The 24,365-nt window shown below is 37.1% G+C and overlaps 1 protein-coding gene across 1 annotated transcript in view; it reads left to right on the top strand.

Annotated features, from left to right (window-relative positions):
- The window catches only part of bicc1 (BicC family RNA binding protein 1), a 91,596-nt gene that overhangs the window by 62,516 nt on the left and 4,715 nt on the right, over positions 1 to 24,365 (top strand). Inside the window, exons 6-20 of the mRNA XM_015374612.1 lie at positions 394 to 447; positions 4,832 to 5,014; positions 9,071 to 9,322; positions 10,836 to 10,967; positions 13,241 to 13,445; positions 18,351 to 18,512; positions 18,631 to 18,803; positions 18,892 to 19,024; positions 19,969 to 20,122; positions 20,484 to 20,643; positions 20,726 to 20,765; positions 20,867 to 21,021; positions 22,137 to 22,293; positions 22,509 to 22,672; positions 23,582 to 23,681. Coding sequence (XP_015230098.1) covers positions 394 to 447; positions 4,832 to 5,014; positions 9,071 to 9,322; positions 10,836 to 10,967; positions 13,241 to 13,445; positions 18,351 to 18,512; positions 18,631 to 18,803; positions 18,892 to 19,024; positions 19,969 to 20,122; positions 20,484 to 20,643; positions 20,726 to 20,765; positions 20,867 to 21,021; positions 22,137 to 22,293; positions 22,509 to 22,672; positions 23,582 to 23,681 — 2,224 coding nt within the window. The remainder of the gene's footprint in view (positions 1 to 393; positions 448 to 4,831; positions 5,015 to 9,070; positions 9,323 to 10,835; positions 10,968 to 13,240; positions 13,446 to 18,350; positions 18,513 to 18,630; positions 18,804 to 18,891; positions 19,025 to 19,968; positions 20,123 to 20,483; positions 20,644 to 20,725; positions 20,766 to 20,866; positions 21,022 to 22,136; positions 22,294 to 22,508; positions 22,673 to 23,581; positions 23,682 to 24,365) is intronic.

The following is a 24,365-nucleotide window of genomic DNA, read 5'->3' on the forward strand; positions in this document are numbered from 1 at the left end:
TCTCTCTTGTTCTCATGTGACAGAATGAACCTCACATAAAAGATCTTTGAAGCATTTATGTATGATTCACTCACTAATTAGATAAACAGTATTTTCAGTTTTCAGTTTAGGCAGATCAAGCTAGAAATTAACTGATTATGGTCACTAATCATTATTTAGTTTTATTTATTCTAGTTTAGAAGTGCTGTTTTTGTTCCATTGAGAGCTGAAGGGAGTTATTTGCCTTGTTCTAAACAGACCTTGAGTGTTAAGCCCTCCATTTAAAAGTCAGTTATCCAAGTTGTGGCTGCTTATATATAAATATGGTTTTATCTTATATATATCTCGGACTTGATTCAGTTTTGATTGCTGCCATAACTGCCTATCTCATTTCAATATTTTTATTGTTAACAGGTTTCCATTGCAGGACAGCCAGCAGGCGTGGAGGCAGCTCGTGTAAAAATAAGGGTAAGTTGGAGCTTAGCCAGTTTGCCTAAAGGGAATACCGTACTCCACCCTGAATTTTAAGCAGGGATTTCTCATTCCTGGCAGACTTAAAAAAAGTTGCACTTTTTTAATCCTTATAAAACTCAATTGAATCTTATTGAGTAAAAAAGCAACTATTGTCATGCTTTTCTTTGCTCAAATAGTTATTTTTACTTAGTTTATACTGGACATACAATTAGATTAATTGATTGTATTTACTGCAAATTATTTTTTATTTCATACTGGCATCACTTTAATCCTTCTTTTTCATACAAAATTATGGATCATAAGTAGGAATCAGAACTGTAAACCAGAGTGCCAACACTGGGAGTGTTGAAAGAGTTAACTGTAGTTTTTTTCTTTAGCATAAGTTGTCTTCCAGCTTAACAAGAACAATCATCTCATTACGACTATGCAGAAACTGTCTGGATGATGGAGAACAAAGCAATTGCTAAAGGTTTTATTATTTTTGGATTAAATGAATCACTGAAATAAATTTTCACTTGAGTTTGCACAAAGCTTCTGTGTAGAGTAATCTATACTGATGATTCTGCTTAATTTTTTAATGGAAGGTATGAAAATATTATTTAGTTGTGAATGTAGTCCTTGGACTACAGTATAAATAAAATGTATGACAATTATATTTCGAAAAAACACAAGACTGTTTTTTTAAACAATGTTTTGCTAACTGAATTGATTAAAGTTGAAACTCTTGTTTTACACTATTATTAAAAATTTAATTCCTGTTAAAATGGAAATTGCAGTGCAAATGATCCACTCTTAGAAATATAACCAAAAGTGGACAAAAGCGTAAACATTGGATTCCAGTAATTTACTAATTGATAAGAAATTTATATCTTAAGAAGATATTTTTTAAGAAGTAGATGATGAAAAATTATTAATTCGCACCACTCAGCAAAACAAGTGAAATTCGAGAATTTTACCATGTTTGTAAAATAAAACATTTTTTCAATGAAAGATAAAAAACAAAAAGATGTAAGGATTGGATCATTGGCTCCAAAAGCCTATAACATAATAATAAAAAAGAAATAGGCCTAAAATGTAATTTTTCCCCCCAAAATACTAAAGAAGAAGAGAGCTCATGTTCCAACCGTTTTAACTGATTAGTTGTACAATAAAAGCATGAGCCTAATCTTTTCTGGCAACTCCATCACCTTCCCTTTTCTTCACCTTCCCTTCATCTCCAGTTTGGGTCTGAATAGAAGCCAGCTTAGTGAACCGAGGACTACCTCTGCTGGTTTTCAGGGGTTTCTATTACCTCTCTTAAGTCTAGCTGCATTTCATCACTACACACGTGTCTACAACAAACACAATCCTCCTCTGTGAATTGAGCAGAATCAACAGCACTGAGTTTGCTTGTGAAAGCAGCTGAGCGAAGTATGTGCTGCAGGAGGTCATTCCGCAAGCTTCTGCAAATCTGCTGCATTTAGAAAAGAAACAAATATAAATACATTTATAACATACATGTAAACGAAATGAGGATACACCAGGTTTTCGTTAGAGAAAACGTGGCAAGTAAATGGTGGTGAAAAACCCTTTTTGTGCTGCAAATAATGGAGAAGCGCCTGTGTTCTTATTTCAACATTTCAAAAGGTATATACAAAACGTATAGACTGCTGAACTTGACTTAGTAAAACAGAATTTTAATTTGCAAGTTTTTTCTCTTTCAAAAGGATAAAAGATAGGAAAGAAAAAGATTGAAAGCCATAAACTGTCAAGTATAACCAAACAGAGAAAATATCTGCCAATAATCCATATATAGCATGGTTTATTGAATATTGGATTTTTGTCTGGAAAATCAATCCTTCAGACCTCCCCTTCATCAATAAGATAACAGAAAAGCTGTTTCAAAGGTGAGAAACATCCTTCTGGCAATACTTCCACATCTGCCAGTCAGGCTTCCATTCTGACCCCGGTAAAGAAACTATTTTTGTCAAGGTGTTTACCGACATCCATATAAATGCAAACTATGGAAGAACCACATTCCAGGTATTGCTGGACACTACTGTAGTGTTCGCTCCATTTTATTAAAATATAGGGAAAACTGTCAGCAGATAACTTTACATCAGAGATCCCCATCTTAGACCCCTCCTGTTCATTATCTACATGCCCCCCACCCAACTTACATTTTAATATACAGCAACAGAAGTGACCATAACTATACAGATGACACTGAGCTGTACTATGAACCCTTTTAATCATTGGGCAAATTGATAGAAGAAATCTGTACATAGATGTGTCAGAATTTTATTCAGCTAAATCAAAGTACAACTGAATTAAGAATTTTTTCTTGACCAAAAAGTGATGGTAATGGACCAGAACCTTCAAAGGCACATAAAGACATCAACAAAGTCAGCCTTCTATCATCTATTGAACACTGAACACTAGAATTAAAGGACTAAGGTCCCAGCAGGATCTTTGAAAACTAATATACGTTTATCTTTAGCAAAATTTATTACTGCAACTGTTTCTTCACAGGTCTGCCTAAAATTATTAATTTTTTAGTTCTCATGCTCCACTGATGTGGAATAAACTCCCACAAAACTTTAAAAGCACTGAAACCCCAAATTGCTTTAAACCTAGAGGATTTGACTCTGCTATCTAAAGTTTTCTGTCCAACTTCTGTTTCATGTTTTATCAGTCCTTTTTTTTTCTTTTAAGAATATTTTAGGCTTGACTGGCCTTTATTTTTGCTATTTTTCAAAGTAGGTAGACAGGAAATGGGAGTAGAGAAAGGGGAAAAGCATGCAGCAAAGGTCTCAAGGCCGGGACTTGAACCTGTGACAAAAAACTCTGTACATGGGTTGTGTGCTTAACTTCTGCACCACTGCTCTGCCCCTATCAATCACTTTTATCTTTAATTATAACCATGGAAAAAATTTATTTTTATTCTCTTTGTGTTTTCTGTATGATACTACAATATATATATAGATATTTTCTATTGTGCAGTACTTTGAATTGTTGTGCTACTGAAATGTGCTTTATAAATAAATCTGCTTCACCTTTCCTGGTGTTTATTGAACATGTAGATATAATGCCAGGGAATTTAAAGCGTCCTGTTTTCCTAAACCAATCTTAGGGTGAGCTCTGCGTCAGTTTGTAACATGCCACTTGTTCATTTGGTGGTGGAATGGACATTCAGGTGATGAAAGCTTTGCCCAGTTGCTTTACCTCAGGACATTTTCATTTTTCTTCATCTTTTCCCTTTCGTGTCAGTAAAAATAAGGCCTTTAAAGTGGTGGCTTTGATTGAACCCATGTGAAACTATTTGCTTTGTAGACTTTTTTTGGAGGAAAAAGAGCTTAAGTCAGCTCTGCCATAAAAATTGGTCTATTCTTCATTCAGCGCCTGACTCCTGCTGCTCACTGCTTGTCTTTTCTTGCTTATCCTTCCATCCTGACCTACATTTCTGGAGCCCTGAGAGAGGGATTGCTGAAACGTGATATAAATGTAAGGCCAAGAGCATATGGGAGTGATCAGGGATACATTTCTTTGGTCAGAGCAATTCATGTTGCTTGCCCTACACTGACAGCCAAAACCATGGTGGCGCTCTGCCCAAAAGTTAGTGTTTAGATAACTGTGTGCGAGTGTTCATCAGTTTTTGTGTATTTCTATATCTCTTTCAGTTTGAATCTGTATGAATATAAGCCAGTGTATTTTCTCCCACATGCATGCATATGCATGTGTATGCATGAGTGAAGCCGTCCTGTCAATGTCTATTGTATTTGAGAGATATGTTTAATACAGAGAGCAGGATCCGATCTCTTTTTCTGTTCCTTGGGTTTTATTCCTTAATCTGTGAGAAGGAATAGGCTAATGACTGCTGTTTTTTGTGTTATCGTAAATGTAATTTTGAACATCTTTGTAGACATAATATTTAATGGGCTCAGGAGCTCTAATGTTTTTCATGGCCTGCTGTGGCAGTGGTCTGCTTGCGTGTTAGTGATGAAACTGGCAGTACCACCACAGTTCCCTGCATGAGAACTTTTCAGTCTTATTTCATTACCTTGTCTGGATTGAACTGACAGAGTTACATGCAAAGTTTTGTCACCTACGGCTAAAAGGAGGCCCTGTGTCAGTTGCCGTAAAAATGAAAAGAAACCACCATTTTCCCTGCTGTTTTTACTTTACCTCCAATTTTTTTCTTTTTAAGTCTGTTTGACAACATGTTAGGGTGCACACTGTTATTCTGCACCTGTGTTAGTTTTTGTTTACAAAATCTGCTTATGATTATGTCATGTTTTCTGTCAGCTGTTATAAGGTCAGAATGTGCCAGGCTTTGAGCATGCAAAGGCTGTCGCCGTCATTGTTTTTTTATTATTCCACTTATTCCATCATCTTACAGGAGCTGCTACCTCTCGTGCTGTCTTTCGAACTCCCCGCCATCATGCAGTCTGACCCAAGCTCTCCCACTGTGCAACACATCTCACAGACATACAACCTCACAGTTTCCTTCAAGCCCCCAACACGTCTCTACAGGGCCACCGGAGTTGTCCGTGGTTCACAGAATAACGTCAGTGCTGTAAAGGTGAGCAAAGTCCTGCAGTTTTGCTTTTGGGTTTGTATGGTGGAGGGTTTTTATGATTTTTGTTGTTGTTGTTGTTGTTGTTGTTTTAATAACCTGAACCAGAACTGGAACCTCATTTTTTTTACAAATATATCAAAAAATGTCTTATTGCCATGCAAAAAGCATTTTCAACATTTGAAACTTTTCAATAATGGCTGCTAAAATGCTCGTAGAGCACATCAACTAAATTATTCTCTAAAGATTTAAGACTTAAACCATGTTGCTGCCTTCAATTGTTGCTCTAGTGAAAAGCTAACATTAGCATGAAATTCATTTTTTATTTATCAAAATATATTAACAGCTTAGGCCAGAACATATTGCAGTATGGTCACAGTCACAGTTTACTGTGTTGCATATAAATTTTGCATATAAAATCCATCTCCCCCTTCAGAAATATGGTGCATAGTAACATAATGTAAAAAGAAGTTTGTCTTTCTTATCAAAACAAACCCTCAAAGACTATCAGGACCTGGGACCCTGTCGCAGTGCTATGGAAATGCACACAATCCATTTACAAAGGCTTAAGTCTCCTCTAAACGCAATTTCCTGTAAGCCTAATTTTAAATAAAGGGCGCTAGTGCTGTAAAACAAAAATGACAAATACACAAAACAGAATATCAGAAGTTGAGTTTCTTAAGAGAATGCTCACATCAATCACTGCATATCTTTATTCAGTAGCGTTCCAGCTGTAGAAATGCATCCCGAGGCATATTTAATGCCACCAACTTGTCATTACCAATCGCAATCAGGGTGGTGTTTACTGTGGAATACGCAACTAACAGATGATATTGATATGTTGATATTTGCAGCTCCTCCAGAGTTATCATAGGTCTCCTCCTTGGTTAATGTGCTCCTTGCCACTTTCAAATTTTCAGTATTGGGCCTCATGCAACAACAACAAGAAGGTAAAAAAAAAGGAATCGAGACGTATATGAAAAACTTTGTTGGTAAATATTAAGGACCAGTAAAGTCCAAGCATAGGGAATAAATTACAAGAGCTGTAAATTAGGTGTTGCCTGTTGGTTGCACTGTTAAATAGGTAAAAAGAAAAAGAAAAAAGAAAAATATTAGTAAAGAGAAAAATCAATTGATCCACAAAAGTCAATGGAACTAATGGTGAGGGGAAGAAGTGCAACATTAACTGTAAATGCTTAATATGAGTTTGCCATAAACCATCAAGCACAACATGCAGCAAAATCTCCTTTTCATAAATATACAAACATTTATTGTACATCTCCAGACCACATCTGTCATCCCTTCATCTCACTCTTCATCTAGTACAAAGCATAATAAAAATGGTCAAACTCTAATTGGACCAATTCAGACAGACCCAAACCCAAACATTCCACATGTTCTGTAATAACAAAGCCAAGGCGCCACGTTAGGAAGTGAACTGTATGCATGTCTCACTGTTAAAAATGTTTCTAACAACCGCTTTCTGAACTTCCATTTTCTGTTCCAGATGTTATTTCAATAGTAGGCTACTCTCACACAGAGGTTACTGACTGACCGTTCTTCAGCCGAAATGACAACAACTAAACCAATGTACCATAGATACTAATATGCCAGCTGCCAGTGTAGTGACCAATAGTTCTCTCATCGGCAAATTGAAATGTAATTAAAACTGCAGTTGCATAATATATATTGATGTAGCCTTTTAAAATGGGTAAGTACTTCTAACTAACAAGAAATCTAGTCATTTAGTGAAAAACGAGGTTTGGATAACAGCTGATTGATTGTGCAAGACTGCAAACGACAAGTCTGTAGCACTCATACAATTTGTTCTTACCTGAGAGAAGATTAAAAATACGAGAAAAATGGTAAAAACTGCATTTTTTCCTGAATCATTGTACGAACAAATTAAGAACGAATCCGTTTGTACGAACACTTCTTGCATGAGGCCCAAGGTCTCTAAAAACCTAATGGCCCATCGTATATCATAATATATTTCTTTATTTTGGTCGATGCAAAAGAATTTCGATATAGATATAAACAAAACAAAAGAATGCAAGAATGCCCACAACAAAACTGTGCTTACCTATAACATTTTTTGTGACATGTTTATAAAAAAAAATCAATATAACATTTAAAATATATGCTTTAGAAAAGGATACACAGAAAACTACATTAAACCCAGATGGTATGGTAGCATGATGATAATGGCATGGGGGCACTTTATATCACTGTTCATTTGCAGCAAGAAGGTCCTGTGTTTGACTCCTGGGCCAGGGTCTTTCTGCATGGGGTTTGCATGTTCACCTCATGCATACTTGGGTTCTCTCCAGGTACTCTGGCTTCCATCAAGTCCAAAAACATGACTGTTAGGTTAATTAGCATCTCTAAATTGTTCTTAGGTGTGTGTGCATGGTTGTATTTCTCCCTGTCTTTGCAATGCCCTGCAGTAGACTGGCCTTCTGTTGTAACCATTTATAAATACCATGTCCTTCCACTCTTACTCTTACATACTTTTTACTAGACATATACCTGTCCGGATTTTTGGAGCTGATCACTGATCACAGCATCAAATCCATAAGTTCTTTAACGACTGTGTCATGTTCATTGACACTGTATTTTTAGGTATCAATATTACAGGAGACGAGAAATGATCATGAACTGTTGTAGTGAAAGAGGCAGAAAAGAGTTTTTTTTATCAAAAAGAAAGAGAAAATAATGTCGACAAAGGACAAAGGTTGATGCGCAAATGCTATTAAGAGGTTTGTAGGTGGCTTTTATTCCAAAAAAAAGTTTAAAAAAAAACCCAACTCACTGGACTTTGTTTCCAATGTAATCAAACAAAGTCCAATGGATTGTTTTTTAACTTTTTGGAATGACTATGACCTGGATGACTAAGAATCTTCACCAGCTAGGTGGCTTTTAAAAAAGCCATTTAAATTTACCTCTAGAAGCACTGTTTCGTAGTCCTTCCTCCAGCAGGGACACTGACCACAGTCACCTTCCCTCACCACTCCGCCACTGCCGCTCTCTTCTGCTTGGCATGCTCCTCTAATCCTCCCACTTTCATTCTTCCTTCCTGCTCATTCTATCTGCAGGCTTCTACAAAGTACCTCTGTCTTACATCCAACCAGCAGTCTTATGATATTATGGAAAGAATATCACAAGGCTGGAAACGTGGTCAGCTATACCCAGCAACATTTTTTGCTAGGTTTACAGCAATATCTCAGCCTTTCCTAAATGTCTATCCTTTGTTCATTTATTTCTATCCTCTGGCTCATTTTTTTATTTTCTGCACAACAGACCTACAAGCATTATATTGTTCGCAGTGCAAAAAATGGAAGTGTATTCAAGGATAATCCCTGACTTCAGGGTAGGTCTGATGGGTTGGGTTTTAGGGTTTGGGGCGCATGCCAGATGGAGGTTAGAAAGTATTGCAAGAATATGTAAGCTATGTTGTGTGGTAGTGCAAGACCCTCGGAGAACTTTTCAGGGGTAGCCAAAATCACTTTGGGTTGTATTCATTTGCTGGCTACAGTGTGTAGATTCCTGTTAAGCATTGAAAATGGCTTGCAGGGAGACAGATAGTAGAGCCACCAAAGAATAAGTCGACTTAACTGTAAGTGTTTGATTTTTTTTATTCTTTTTCTAGGAGTTACTAAGTGGTGTTGTGTTTTTTGGCTTAACTGCTAGAGCAAAAAAATTTTTTTTTACAAGACTATCAATATACTGATGAGGTATTATTTGATTACTACCTATTAACAATCGGATATTATTAAAATTATGTCATTGGGATTTTTAGAAGTTTAGTTTAAATTTCCCATTACCTTTAAGCCCAATTTATTAACATTAAGAGAAATAAAAGCTTGAAAAATGTAATAGCAGTCACTTTTGAATTGAAATACTGATATTAAACCCATTATAACACCCTATAAAGTATAGACTGAAAGCACATCATACCTACAACAAACATGAGGAGTTGAAATGTTTCTATGGGACCTTCCATATTATCAGAAATAATTAAGGTTCCTTGTGTTGCTGACATTTCCATCCCTATTTCCCCAGAGAGGTACTGCTCTGTTGCTGGAACACCTGGCTGGAAGTCTAGCGAGCACCATCTCCATCACCACCCACTTGGACATTGCACCCCAACACCACCTTTTCATGAAGGGACGCAACGGCAGCAACATCAAACACATAACCCAGAGAACGGGAGCCCAGATCCACTTCCCCGACCCCAATGGCCCCCAGAAAAAATCCACAGTCTACATTCAGGGCACCATCGAATCTGTTTGCCTAGCACGGCAGTATCTTATGGTAAGTTCTTTCTTTGTATTTTTTTTTTTCTGCTGACATCCAATCCAATTGTTGAAATTGATTAGTTCAAACTAAACTTTGTTTTGTGGTTTAGAGATGCTAGTGGTAGCATATTCCTTACATACACAGATTCCTTCGACTTTGTGGTAGCTATAATAGATGCCTCTGTCTCATTTACATTATCAGGGTGAGCTGAGTGATGCGTGGTTTTTAAATGGAGTGAAGAGTTTGGGCGGCTGGGGTGGGGGTTGAACCATGATTGCCTCAGGGATCCCGAATAACCTTGAGAGAGGTTTGCTTGCCTCTCCTTTCTCTGCTGAAATATTCCAAAATGGAAAACGATTTTTGACAGTTAGATAGTGTTGTTTGTTTTAGCCACATACCTGCATGCAGAATGGACCCTGTCTAGCTGATTTTGGCTTCTGGGCTTCCTGTTGTGTTCATATACATATTTTTCTAATTGGAGTTAATGATAAAGGTTTGGCCTGCTTGCGGTTGGAATTCATCCGCATATTTCCCCTTCAGAAATGCTCTGTTACCATTCTTGTATTGGATCAAAAGTAGTACCTCGTGATTTTTTTCATGTTGTTAAAAATGCTCAGTGGCCATTTATGTCTTGTTGCCCACAACCACTACTCTTCCCAATAATAACTTTAGAGCATAATAAGAAGTCTGTTTCACAAAAGTGTAAATGTAATGGCTGTTTAATCACTAGTGGCTTGAGCTTCTGCTAAACCAGTCAGGACTTCTCTGTTGTAAACCTTTTGTAAGCTTCTCGTTGTTGCTTAGGAATCCGTAATTTGATGTAACCATTCGGAAAAAGTGCATGTCTTTCTATGTGGTCTCCCTGTTGGTCCCATAGATGCTTAGACAGTGGCGGCGTTGTTTCTAAGAACACACAAGACGACACATCTTTTCTTTCAGTTCCTTAACAGTGGATGGGTCATATAAGAAAGTATGAGCATAGAGAAGATCAATATAGAGGACTAATGGCACATAGAGGATAAAAAGGGAAAGTAAACACAGCAGAAAAGGAAAGGACTGCTACCCACAGTCTAATGGCTTTGTGATTTTGGCCTATATAGATTACTGCCTCTCGGCCAGACAGTAGATTACAGTTCAAGTTTGAGGGCCCTGTCAGAGCCAACCTGCCTCTATAGACTGCTGCTAATTACACCCACACTCAGTTAGAGAGCTGTCCAGTTGTGAGCCCAAAATACAGATCTCTGTGGTGCTTGTGGTAGTGATCGTGCAGAAGAGATTTACGTTGTCGGAATTTCCCGCAGGCTATGAAGCATCGAATCCAGCCATGAAACTCATATTTAACGACATGGGTATATCGGCCTATAAATGGTAGATTATAAAGGAACGTTTACTGCAGTTTTGAGAACGTGTATAATTTATGTACCCAAAAAGGTTATAGACAACAAGTATAGTGTTAAGCAGTGATGCTCACAGTGTAGCAGAATCTATTGCAGTTGGTTATGTCTTGTTTTCTTGTTTTCTTTCACAGGGCTGCTTGCCTTTAGTGTTAATGTTTGACATCAAAGAGGACATTGAGGTGGAACCTCAGTGCATTACAGCACTAATAGAGCAACTGGATGTCTTCATCAGCATAAAACCGAAGCCAAAGCAGCCCAGCAAGGTATGGCACAACACATTATCCCTCCAAAAAGATTATCTTTAGCTATTTGGCTCTATAATCTTGCTAGCTTTTTGATTACATTGTGGGACTCCTCAGAGCTGCACTTTCCATTGTGCTAAAAAAAATAATTGTGTCTGATTACCTATATTCTAAATGTATTACTGTATTAACACACTTGTTTGATTTCTTATTGACAAACCAAACTGTGGATAACCTGACCACAACTTTATGCATTTAGACAGTTCAAGTCGGTGAGGATGAATCCTGAAGTTCAAACCAAGCATTATATTGGGCAAAAAAAGAAGACAAATAACTTTGACCATGAAATGGTTGTTGAAGTATTTCAGGTCTAGTGGGCTATTCATATGCAAATATTTATTGGATTTATTAAAGCTCTCCAAAAAAAAAAAGAGAAAATATCCAACCAGCACACATTGTATGGATGAAAATCCAATGTAAAGCAGAGGTAAATGTTAATTTTGTGTATTAGTTCATTATGATTTTACCAGGATTTCATGGTCTGCTTAAGTTTTATGGATGTGCCCATCTGATCAAAGAAATTTAGCACCCTGGCGTGCCTTTTTTATTTATTAATTTATTTTGAAGCACTTTGATGTTTCATAATTGTGCTTACCTCTGCATTTTAGTTCTCAACAAACTCTGAAACATAATATATTTTTTTATATTTCGCCTTATATTGTTACTCTCTATATTATTACTCTCCTTTAGGATATATTATGTATCTTAATAATTAAAAGGCACTTTTTCGTAAACCATTCATTAAAAACTGGTTTATTTTTATTTTTAGAGAATAATAATTATAATTATTAGATTACATAAGTTTGATCATTTACATCTACGTAAGTCACATACAAGGAAACTTTAATAACGAGAGGGCAGCCTCTATTAGTTTATATTAGTTTTCCCTATGGGAAAAAGGCAGCTTATGTCACATTTGATCTCATGCAATGTTGAGCAGAGGCAGAGAAACAAAAAGCCACTGTGGCATTTTCATACTACTTTCCACCAGCTGTCACAATGTGGCATCAAAATAAATAAATAAAATTGCCTTGCTGCATTTTATTATTGTTTAATAGAGCTGAAAAGAGCAAAAACTGGAACCAAGTAGCAATAGTGGGAAGAGCTCTGGCAAACAGACATCTGCCACTGCAGGGAATTGGAGCCAGCTGTCTCCTTTGCAAACAGGCTGCCAAGCATGTTCCACCTGATTGATGAGAAGTTTGTTCATGTTCTTTCTCAGTTCTTCTGCATAAGAGTAGACCAGCTTATTTTGACCTTTTTTTTTTGTCTAAATTGACAATTTTTTATACATTATAACAGCATGCTGGGCTCTTTTGCAATAACTTTATTCCACACTGTGATTTATTGTCTGTTAAAACAATCACCACCTGCTTTAGATTTAAAAAATGCCTTTAGTCTTACTCACCTTCCGCCTCTCAACAACGTTTAATATTTCTAATGATATTTCAGCACCTAGCTAAAGTACTGACGAGGCTCTTTGCGGTGCCCTGAGGTAGGGCTCCTTGCCCAGAGCAGACAGATCTGCAGGGACTGTTGCAGAGGTGCCAGGGTAAACAGTGACCCAGGGCATACCCACACAGGAACCCTTCACTTAAGTATTTTAACGAGGTGATTGCAGTCCCCTTAAAGGTCTGCTTAAGTGTGGGCTGCACTTTCAGGGCTCCTGGTGCCTGGGCAGGTTTATTAAATAGACAGAGGGGGATTGTGTTTGGGAATCATTTTTCAAGCGCTCAAAACAGTCAAAGTCAGCGAACACTGTGTCTAGGTTATTTTAATATTTAAAATTGGGCGGGGTTTCCAGTAATGCAGCAATTTTTGGAGATAAAATGTTTTCATTTTATCTGACATTGAGAACTTCAGTTATTTCCAAATTTTCTCATATCAGAAAAATAGATAGGCGATAGATTTTTAGCAGCTGATGTAAAAATGCCTTCTCTCGAACATTGCTCCCATGTCTCTCCCACACTCCCTTAATGTTTATCCTTCTAATCTGCTCTTAATTCCCTCTTCCTTCCTCCTATTTCTTGTTGTCTCCCCCCTTAGTCTCCCTCAGACTCCCTATCTTTTCTGCCAACATTCCCTGTCCTATCTTTCCCTCACTCCTCCAAATGATCTTTCTTTTTTCTTCTTTCTCATGCCCTCACTTCCCCTCATCCTTTGCTCCTTTCCTTCTTTTTTACTATTTTTTTTATTTTTCCAGACTATTTTTGATCTTCTGCTTTCTCTCCTAGTCGGTCATCGTGAAGAGTGTGGAAAGAAATGCTGTCAACATGTACGAAGCTCGGAAATTCCTCTTGGGTCTTGAAAGCAATGGGGTGTCCTCCTCTTCACCCTCCCTGGCACTGAATCCCCCCAATAATGGTCCATCGCCATCCCTCATTTGCCCTGTCGGCCTGGACATCCTGACCTCAGCTGGCCTGGGGCTGAGTAATCTGGGTAACAATCCTCTCCAAATTCTTTTTTCTTTTTTATTTTCTTCTGGTGGCATTCCAGATGTTTTTTTTCCATGATGCAGAAAATATAAATCTTTTTAAAGAAATACGATGTCTTTCTTTTATGAGTTACACAGTGTAGAAATTTCCTGACCGTATGATAAGTCTCCTCATAAATCAGTTCTACTTCCTGTCTGCATTCAGCTAAATGACCTATGGCTTTACAGATGTCTTCAAACTGTGATCTTGATGCTTTCTGCAGAATTCTTCTCTACAGGTGGCTTTTACGCACACACAGATACCATCAGAATCCACATGATATTTTATGGTGCTGTTCCTCTAAATTTCTTGCCATCCATTCATATTTGACCCACAAACAATCACAAAATAGCAGGAGCACAGGTTTTCTTGCTCAAGCAGAATTAGCATCAGCATATGTTTGAGGCGATAAACAGCTCTGTTCACTTTAAGAACTTTTCAACTTAGATTATATCTATATTTCTCAATTGCCAAGAAACTAAATGAAAAACCACTAAGGTGAATGAAATCTACTAATTAGTTGGAGGCTCTGCCTCAGGAAAAACTTATTATGGGGAAACATAATGTAAAACACACAAGAGAACCTCTCCAATAATATTGAAATAATCACTCATGAAAGTAAAGACATAACCAGAGGAAAACACCAAGAAATATGCAAAAGAAATAGACTAGAAGATAACTGAAAAAGGTAAACACATCAAATTAATATGGCAAAAATAATGGACAATAACTAATAACAGGCGTAAGGCAAAATCAAAACACAAAATTCTTCAAGTAGAAAATAAAAACCAAAGAAGGAAAAACAAGGATTCAGTTTAACTAGAATAGTTCTATAGATAATATAACATTAAAACGTGAAAAAAAGCTAATACTTAAAGCTCAAAATAAAAAATTGAGAAAACTAATACTCAAAAGTAAGGCAAAAGACTTAGAAGAGTCCCAAAGGGCTATAGAGACATAAGGTAAAAGTAAAACTGCTGTATAAAAAGAAATAAAATCAAAGAAAGAAGTTCATCCTGAGCAAACAGTATTTGCAATATGTCATTTGGCCACATCGTTGTGTCTTCTCGCTTGGTCAGGCCACAGAACCGCATCCACATCACAGGCCACATCCTCCTTGGCCAAATGGGGAGAGAAAAAGCCCCTAGCATGTCGGATCTAGGCTTGGCATGTCTTCACACCTATCCCCTCACTAGCCATTTCCATCGCCTCCAGGAGGTTTTCTCTGTTGTAAGCTTGCCTATTATAAACCTTCTACCACCAAGAAGAGGAAAACTCCTTTTAGCAGGTTCAAAAGAGGGGATTATGTGGAGGGCAAACATTGATAAAATTCTCATTTAAAAGGAACGATTCCCTCACCTAGGCTGCGCGGCAGAAACTTACAAAACATAATACACAGTGTTTTCCAGGTCCTGCCACATGGTCCAGCTTTAGCATGATTATGGCTGCAGAGAGTGGGATGTTACCACAGCGCTGACCGGGAGCAGCGACAATGACACATTGACTCATCTAATTTCTGCCTCTCCTTCTCCTTTTGGCCAAAAAGAAACTCATTTCATCCAAAAATGTATTTGTGGAGTTGGTTCATTGAATCCAACTGGAAAAAAATCTTTACACACACAAAAGAATGCAAATTTAAAAGATAAAATGAAAAACCAGTTCACGGGGAAATCTTTATTCTTTAACACTTTTTGAGTTTCACTCAAAAGGCACTCTGTACACTTCTTTAATGCACAGCCTATATTACGTTTGAGGACACGGTTAGCGGAGATGCTGATGTCATCTATTAAATGCTGACGCCATTTATTAAATTATTCAAATTTACATCCACGACCCCCCTCAAAGACCACCTTTTTTACATGTTCTCTTTGTTTTCTGCTCTGCTTTCCGCTATTTCCTTGCTAAACCTTGACCTTCCACAGCTTCTTTAACTGGCTTATATTGGTTTCCTCATTCATCAGACAAAAGTGCAATAGATTTTGAGTCATTGTGTTTAGCCACTGATACCCACCATTGTGATCCGTGTGCAGCAAGTGTTTACCATTTTGCAAAGCATTTTGCATGTGTTTGCAAGCAGTGGGTACTGATGTAAAACATGCTTTGGGTTTTGATCACAATGCAGCTAATTCAATGCCTTTGGCTCTTAGAAAAGGAGTTAATCTTTAAGTAACTGAGACTGTAATATCCTGGTCCATTTGTGGTGTAAGATTTTGAAGATGTGGTCTTATTGGTGTTATTTATGTGATATATTAAAGATACACAGATCAGAATTTTGTAGCTGGTTTTGGATCTATAGTTTAACTTGTTTTCTATTCCCTTTTTTTAATAGTCGTTCTATATTTTCCCTTTTTTTTTTTTACCAATAAAGCACGTTTCATTTAAGTATGTTAATTTTTTCTTCAAAAAAGGTTTTAATTTTTGTATCTCATAAAATAAATTTGTTTTTTGTTATTCATGTGTGTAAGGGTTTGGTTGAGGTTTAAGGACCCAGATGCAGAGGGGCTGAGGAGATGTCTTGCAGTTTTAATGGTGAAAAAACAGTAACAAAGGCAGGAATCCAAAAATCCAACTAATAACGTTAAGCAAACCAGAAATATGAAGACATGTGGGGAAACCAAACATGAGGAGCCAGGGAGAGACGAGGTAGGTAGACAACAACACGGGAAGACAGCAAAGACAAAGAACCAACAAGGAGTTGCAGCAGAGGGAGAGAATATATAGCTGACTGAGACAAAGGCAGGGCTAACGAGCAGATGAGGAGCAGGTGTGAGAGGAGACAACGAGGGAGCCAAGGGGAAAGGAACACACACACAAGAGGGCAACAGAGGACAACAGAAAAACATGAGAACTAACATAAATCTAGAAATTACAACAAAACAGGAATTAAACCAATAAAACTAGGAAACATAGAGCAAAGTAAAGCACAACAGAAACAAGACCATGACAATGTGAGAAACTTGATTTTTAAAGTTCCATCTGCAGCAAGCAAAGGTTTTAATTAAGCTCTTGAAATGTATTTATTCATAAGAAAATTAGGGAAATAATGCAATAGCTTTAGGCTCAGTTGGATTGTAAGAAAAAAAAATCTCTCTAGTATCCCTTTACAAAAAATCAAAAACATCAGACTGTAATCTTAGATGTCCAATAAATTATTTAGGAATTTCGCTTTTAAAAATTTGATCCAGACATTCACATTATCTCTACAATTAGATTTTATTAAAGCAGGATGCTCAGGATTCAAGGATTTGCAGTGCAGGATGTCTTTTGTGTGACTTTCTTCCTGATTCATGTTTTTCATTCTCCAAACGAACATTTATTTCTTGGAAGAACGTTGATCTTTGATGAGGTTTTCTTCAAACTTTATTATTATTTTCACCATACATAATTTTTTGTCAATATACATCTCCTGAAGATAAAGGGTCAGAAAGAGCAACAAGGCTCTAATATGTTGAGCGTTCCCTTTTAAGGAAACAGCTTTGCTAAATGTCCAACACAGAACATAGTTTTTGTTCTTACCAATAATTAATTATTTAATCACCTCAAAACAACGCTCCTCCACACCAGTTCCCACATCAATGAATGAAGGCAGGTCTTCATTTGTGCTGCAATCAGACTCTACAATGCGACACTACAACTGCAATAACTTGTGCAATGGATAATGTGCAATTTACCATTTGAAACCCTGTGCAATAACTGTTTCTCTATATTTGATATCCAGTGCTATAAATATATATATAAATATCCATCCATATAAATACCCGGGTAAACACCCTGTGCAATAACCCGGTATAATAATCCTACTATTAAAAAGAAAAAAGCTGTCATATGTGGACGCACTGTATATACTGTATATATTCCATGCACCTTTTTCTTTCTTTGGTACATTCTTCTTCTTTGATTATTTGAGCTGATGTAAAGAGTACATTTCTCCACTGTGAGATCAATATGTCAATCAATCTATCAATCAATCAATCAATTATCAAAGAAAGCTGTTGTTGTGGTAACCTGGTCACTAATCAGAAAAGGTTTGGATGAACCTGAAAATCTAATCTTTCAATAAGGTTTCATCTGGTTATTGAAAATAAAAATGATTTTTAAATGATTTTCCATCAATAAAAAACTATTTAAAATCTATTCAGTAGTTTTATATTGTGTTCTAAAGAGGTGAGATGTTTGTATTTGTCTCATTGGAAGCAGGTTCTGTCAGCAATATAGATTTTTGTTGCCATTTATTTGTCAGAGTTTCTCATATTCAGCACTTTCACTGATCATTATTAAGATATAAAGTGTGTGGCTAGTTAAAAGGTTCCTTTGCTCGCTTAAATGTGTAAATTGGTGAAGGGAAACCTACTGCATTGGTCATTTTTTTTGCTGTTTCATTTGAACCCAGGGGCCCGGGGGTTATGCTGTGGATGGCCACATCCTGGCCTTTAGTAATTGCTACATGCTTCTCTTCCTCAGATTACAGGCCCGCCTGCCAGAAGAATCCCAGGTCTTATTCCTGGAGCCAAAGTAGCTCCTTATGAAAGCCACAGACCTGTTTCTTTCTGTTTTCATACACTGTGTTTGGGTTAAAACGCCAGGCTCCATATCGTTGGTGCTTTCAGTAACATGGGTTTATTGGGTACGAGGATACACTGAATATATGCTTTTGTTTCCACAACCTTGGAGAAATGTAAGAAATCCTTCCTCTCATTTGCTGTCTGGTTGCAGTTTGATGGAATTCCAGTAAAATAGCTTGAAAACCGAGCTTGTTTTCTGAGGGCCTCACCGTACCGTATGATTAGCTGGAAATATGGCTCTGCACTTTTACAAGATCACCACTGATCTGTTCACTTTTTTTTTCTCTATTTCTCTTTGATCTCCACAGGTTTCTTAGGTGCAACAGCACCCCATTCCCTCCCCACATCTCCTACTCCAAACACCGTTTTGAACAGTTTAAACTCAGCTCTGAGCCCGCTGCAGACACCCAACCCAAACACCCCCACTCCGCCCCCCTCTATGTGGCCTAGCTCGCTCACCAGCACCCAAAGTTTGTATAAAGAGCTACCTTTGAATACTTTTTCTTGAGGTTTTGCTTTAGTTTAGTTTTTAATCTGTTGATCATCCAAATTTACAAACTAGTCGGTTTCTCTCATCTTTCCTTACAGGCTTCACGTCACAGCTAGTGCTGCACCCTGCAGCTCAGGCCACTCTAAGCAGCATCCTAATGTCAGGAGTGCAGAGTTACACACACAGCACACCATCTCCTCCGCCGGGCCTAGCCCCTATAGACAAGCAGCCAAACGGGGTCCCTGAATGCGCTCTTAATGGACATGTCAAGGTTGGCCTTGTTTCTTATTTATTCAACATTTACACTTTTGTACAAAATAATTTATTATATTTTTGTGTTGTCCTCTCTCCTTGTGTAGCATCCTTATGGGAGATTAGCGCCAGCATCGCTCACAGAAACGGTTTTAAGTCCAGCGCCATGCGACTCGGCCCAGGAGGCCAGCGGACACAACCCTTCAGAGCCACTGTCAAGCAAATCCAACCCAGATGAAGGTATTCCTCAAACAGAAATACAACAGTCCCGAGCTAAAAGCGTGCAAAATGATCACAACACCAAAATTATGGAAAGTTAATTCATTAATGCATCTTCATGCTGTTTGTTGTGTTTAATTAATTTGCCTCTCATTCATGACATTTTGCCCTGTTCCCATTCCACCATTATATATGTTTAGCGCAGTAGGGTGATTTATATGTTTTCATGACCTTGGTTGGACTGAAATTTTGAGCAGTTAAAATTTTCAACTCCTCTTTGCTGGAATCCAGCCACCATAGCCAAACATAAATGTCCAAATCACAGTTTTCCACTTTAGATTTATGTTGCTCTGAAAACCACACTGAGGGAAATGTGTAAAGCTAACGTCCTTTTCCTCTATAATGTCCATCCGACCTTGTTCACTGCATTTCTTTTCACTGGAGACTGATTAACTGCTGCTCTCCTAGCGGTTCAGAAAGGACCTTCATTTCCTCCTGTGAGGTTCTGCCCTTAAAGGTTCACTCTCACGCGGCTCGGTTTTCCTAACCGCTTTCTGAGCCGCTTGAACCTCGCCTTCCTGGTGCGTACTGCTAAACTTCCCCCCACTTTCTTTCACCTCCTCCTGTGTCCCATGATATGTTTGGATGGGCTTGGGCCGTCCGTCTCACCCCTGCATTGTGGATTGTCTGAGCTTAGAGAAATAATGCAAGTCAAATGGTTTACAAGTATGCAAACACATGGTGTTGCATAGAGCAGGTTCATTTCATATGAGTAACATATGGAAGTCATCATCGTCTCAGCTGCTGTGTTTTTAATTAATCCTGAATCTGACTAAGATGTTAACACATATGTGCGACACATAGGGTGGCTTGGTGAATGCACAGTCCTCTAATATTTTAGCTGTTTCTTCATGTTTTGCTTTTTTTCTCCCTAATTTTGGCCGAATGTTTTTGTTTCCCTTCAGGCTCAGACACATTTGTGGAAGTGGGCATGCCGAGGAGCCCCTCTCACTCAGCCAATGGCAGCGAACTGAAACAGATGCTGGCTTCGTGCAAGACGTCATCTGGGAAGCGACAGGCTGTCGAGCTCCTGCAGGGCACCAAGAACTCCCATCTACAGTATGTCTATTAAAATCATTCAAAGCCTCTCTTCCTTTGGCATTGCCTCACAGGTTTTTCATTGGGATAAAATGGTATCTGGCTGAAATTAAACACAAATCTACAGATTTTGTTTTAATTAAGTCAAGATGTTGCTACATAAATGACAGATGGTTAGTTATTCCCGCAGAGTAACAAGGATTTAGCCACTTAAGGTGTTGGCTGCCACATGGGCCATGTTGCACACTAAACCTGGACAGGATTGTCACTGGGAGAGCCAACTGCATCCACATAGCAACATCTTCTAACTTCAGGAAAAGATGAGATGCACATACAGTAACAAATGAAAACTGTTGTATTGTTTTCTCTGTAATTCCACCAGTTCTGACTGTCTCCTGTCGGACGCTGAGTCCAGCTCGTCGGACGGGCCTGTGGCAGATAAGAGGGCGCCGGGGAGCGAGCGGGCAGCTGAACGGGCAGCACAGCAGAATGAGAGGGAGAGGATCAGACTGGCACCACAGACCTCTTTTGCCAACATGCAGGTATATATAAAAAAAAACGGGAGAAATGGTGTTTAGCTGTGCTGAGACATAAGCAGATCAAACTGTGATCTGCTTCCTTTAGGCATTTGACTATGAACAAAAAAAGCTGTTGGCAACCAAAGGTCAGTTTATCCTGCATTATGTACCATAATATTGTTTTTTGCATATCAAATCACATTTTTTTAATCTTCAACTGTATTATGCTTGATGTGGTTCTTCATAGCAATGTTAAAGAAGCCTGTGGTGACAGAGGTACGAACCCCAACAAACACTTGGAGCGGTCTGGGCTTTTCCAAATCCATGCCAGCTGAGACCATCAAGGAGCTGCGGAGGGCCAATCACGTCTCATATAAACCCACCATGAGCACCACTTATGAGGTACACAGCCAACATTAACATCCCAGACACAAGTATTGGCAGCGTGATAAAGATGTATGGAAACTTTAGATTAAACTCAGGTTTTATTAGTAGCATCATCCCATATTTACAACATTTTAAGCTTTGGAGAAATATCATAATAATGTTTGCTGCAGATTAAGTTAGAATAGAAATTTTTCACGTTAAAGACAAACTACCGAATTAAATTTTAGGCTTGTTGCTATTGTCTCACAGTGAATTACTTAATAAGATAAACATCTTGCTCGTTAATCAGTCAATTAAAAAAAGACTGCCTTATGTTTTATGTGTACAGGAGTTTTTAAAGTATCTAATAAGTAAAGAATAGTTTTGGTTTTTTTTTATTTATGAACAAGGAATGCTTTTTGCTAACTGAATTATTATATTTATATATAAGATATTATGTTTTTTTCTCCCTAAGTTTTTATTGTAAGATTAAGTCTCTACAATAAAAGATCAACATTTTCATAAATAAATTAATATTAAATGAAATAAAATTCTACATCTTGTCAGTTGTAATGGACAAGATTCCTACAGAGGTACATTTTATATTCCATACATTTCAAAGCAACATTTTCTAGATTTTTTACATCACTTTTTATATATCTTTGTGTGTAAAACAGGAATTTTTTATAAATTTATTTTCATTATAAATTACAAACCAAACTTTGTGCTGAAGCTGGTTTTAAGGAAGCAGGTGAAACAAAAACTTGGAATAGATCATTTTAAATCTGTCCCAAATACAAAATGTTCTACACACCCAAAAAGCTGTAAATTACATTTTTTGTTTGCTTTTCTTTTTTTATTAGTTTGTATTTAACCATTTTTAAACCAAAAAAATTCATAAGTTGAACAAAGTTAAAAGGTGATGTAATGAAGAAAAGATATGTTTTACAAAAAGAATAAGTAAAAAAAAAAAGACTCAGACTTAGAAAATTATCAAATCAAAAATCTTTTTAGACTTTTTAAGGCTATGCAGTTTCATTTAAATTTGACCTTTTTCTGTTTTGTTTTACTCTGTATTCTAACCCTTTTTATTTATATTTTGAGTGAAACCCTTAATGTTTTGGTTCTCCTTTCATGTTGTTGTGTTTTAGGGTTCTCCGCTGTCTTTGTCTCGATCTGGCAGCAGAGAAGGCGTGGGGAGTGGCAGTGACTCAGATAACTGGAGGGAAAGAAACGGGAACGGGCTGCCGAACCACACAGAGTTCCCCTCTGCTGTCAGCAGTCCGAAGAGAAAGCAAAACAAATCTGGTCTGAGTTTAAAACCCTCTTTACTTCATACTGTTAACTTTTTCTGCTTCTGATTTGTAACTTTAAGTTAGAAATGTTCTATTTTAGTAAGGTTTGTTAAGAATTTAAATTGAATAGTAATTAAAATGATTAATAATAAATAAGAAAAATAATAATAATAATTTTGTTTAAACTAATTGTTTTCTGATTGGTTGCTCTCATTCTTGGTTGTGCAGTTGCAGAGCATTACCTCAGCAGCAGCAACTACATGGACTCGATCTCCTCAGTAACTGGCAGCAACGGCTGCAACCTGAATTCTTCCCTGAAAGGCTCAGACCTTCCTGAGCTCTTCAGCAAACTGGGTTTGGGGAAGTACACCGACATCTTCCAGCAGCAGGAGGTAGAGAGTTGGTGCACCTCCTCTGTTCTATTAATGTTCCATCAATCCTTTTCTTTCAAAGCTTTGGCCACACTGTGGTTTTAGGAGGATGAACCTTTTTAAAAAACTTCAGTAATGACCTCCTGTGCACCTCGTGTGACTTATCCATATGTATAATTTAAGTGGTAAGCAATGGATGATTAAGTGGATGTAATGTCTTTGTTGTTTTGGTTTTGGAACATGGAAGGCTGTGACAGTCGTCCTATTTATTTTATTATAAGGTCTTTATTTGTGTAAATCACTTACTAATTTTATTTTCACTGTTTAGTATTTTAATCTGTTAAAATCAGCTCTTAACATCTTTGTTTGAACAGTTTAATGTGAAACTCATCTCCTACTGAAACAAATACTAATGACATGTTGAGAAATGTTAAAGCTGAATTTTAACTTGATCCATTAATTAAGCAAGAAAAACACTGAAGAAAGAACTTTTTTAATGTTAAAGTAAAGAATTATACATATAAATATTTCTCAGAAAATTAATCCCATCATTACACTTTATTGCATATTTAATTTGGGTCCAAATCCCAAGATTCTCAAGGATGAAGGGTGAAGTTGATGACAATAGGACAATCCAGAAGAAATATTAGGAAAGAGGTTAACCACATTTTGCATTTTGTTTCTACTAGTGCCTGTCAAATTTGGAGATGCGTGAAAGAATGCTGGATATTATTTCAGTATTCCACAATAACATGCCAAAATTTAAAAAAACAAATGTTGGTCAAATAATTCTTTAAAATATTTCTATAATTTAAGGTTTTACTTAAGTTGCAATATTTCAAATTTTAACTATTGTCTTTAAAGTCTATTAAATAAATAAATATATATTATTGTTCTAATAAATCCGTATTTCTTTTTTTTCTTCTTCAGATCGATCTCCAGACATTCCTGACTCTCACAGACCAGGACCTGAAGGAACTAGGAATCACTACATTTGGTGCCCGCAGGAAAATGCTACTTGCTATTTCAGGTATAAATAAAGAAGAGGACGGTATCTGTTGTGTGTTTTATGGAATTATTAGCTGCTCTTTAAAGGCACATGGGGAAAACATTGTCGTAAGAAGCAGTTCAGTGCAAAGAGACCCTCTTCAGTATCAGTTTGTTCTTTTTCTTGGTGTTCATCTAATGCCACCTGAAGCCTTATGTCCTTAGTCCCCCCTGATAATCAAAGTACTGTTTCCTTTATTTTTACAAAAAACCTGAGTAGATCGTTGCTATAAAGAAGTGATGGAGATGAGCTCTGACATACAGCTCGTTCCTCTGCTATCCCTCTTTAAGAAGACAAATCAAAATAATAGCTTTCCTATTTTTTCTCCTAAATCAAAAAATAAAATCCCTATCTAGGCATTTTCTGTAAAACAAAGAAATCATTCAGTCAAAAACAGACCAAAGTTACAAATCTGTCTTTTGCTGAATCTCTGAAAAATTTACAAATGTAGTAATGAGGGCTGCAGCTAACGATTATTTTGCGATTCAATTAATCTGTCAATTATATTTGCGATTAATCAATTAATAATCAGATAGCAAAAGATTTTTTACGACATTAAACCAGATGAAACTAAAACTTTTACACTTAAGGAATTCTGGATGGAGCATATTGACAGACAAAAAAAAAAATATATATATATATATATATATATATATATATATATTT

The sequence above is a fragment of the Cyprinodon variegatus genome, unplaced genomic scaffold (genome assembly GCF_000732505.1).
Source record: "Cyprinodon variegatus isolate N-32 unplaced genomic scaffold, C_variegatus-1.0 Scaffold106, whole genome shotgun sequence".
Lineage (NCBI taxonomy): Eukaryota > Metazoa > Chordata > Actinopteri > Cyprinodontiformes > Cyprinodontidae > Cyprinodon > Cyprinodon variegatus.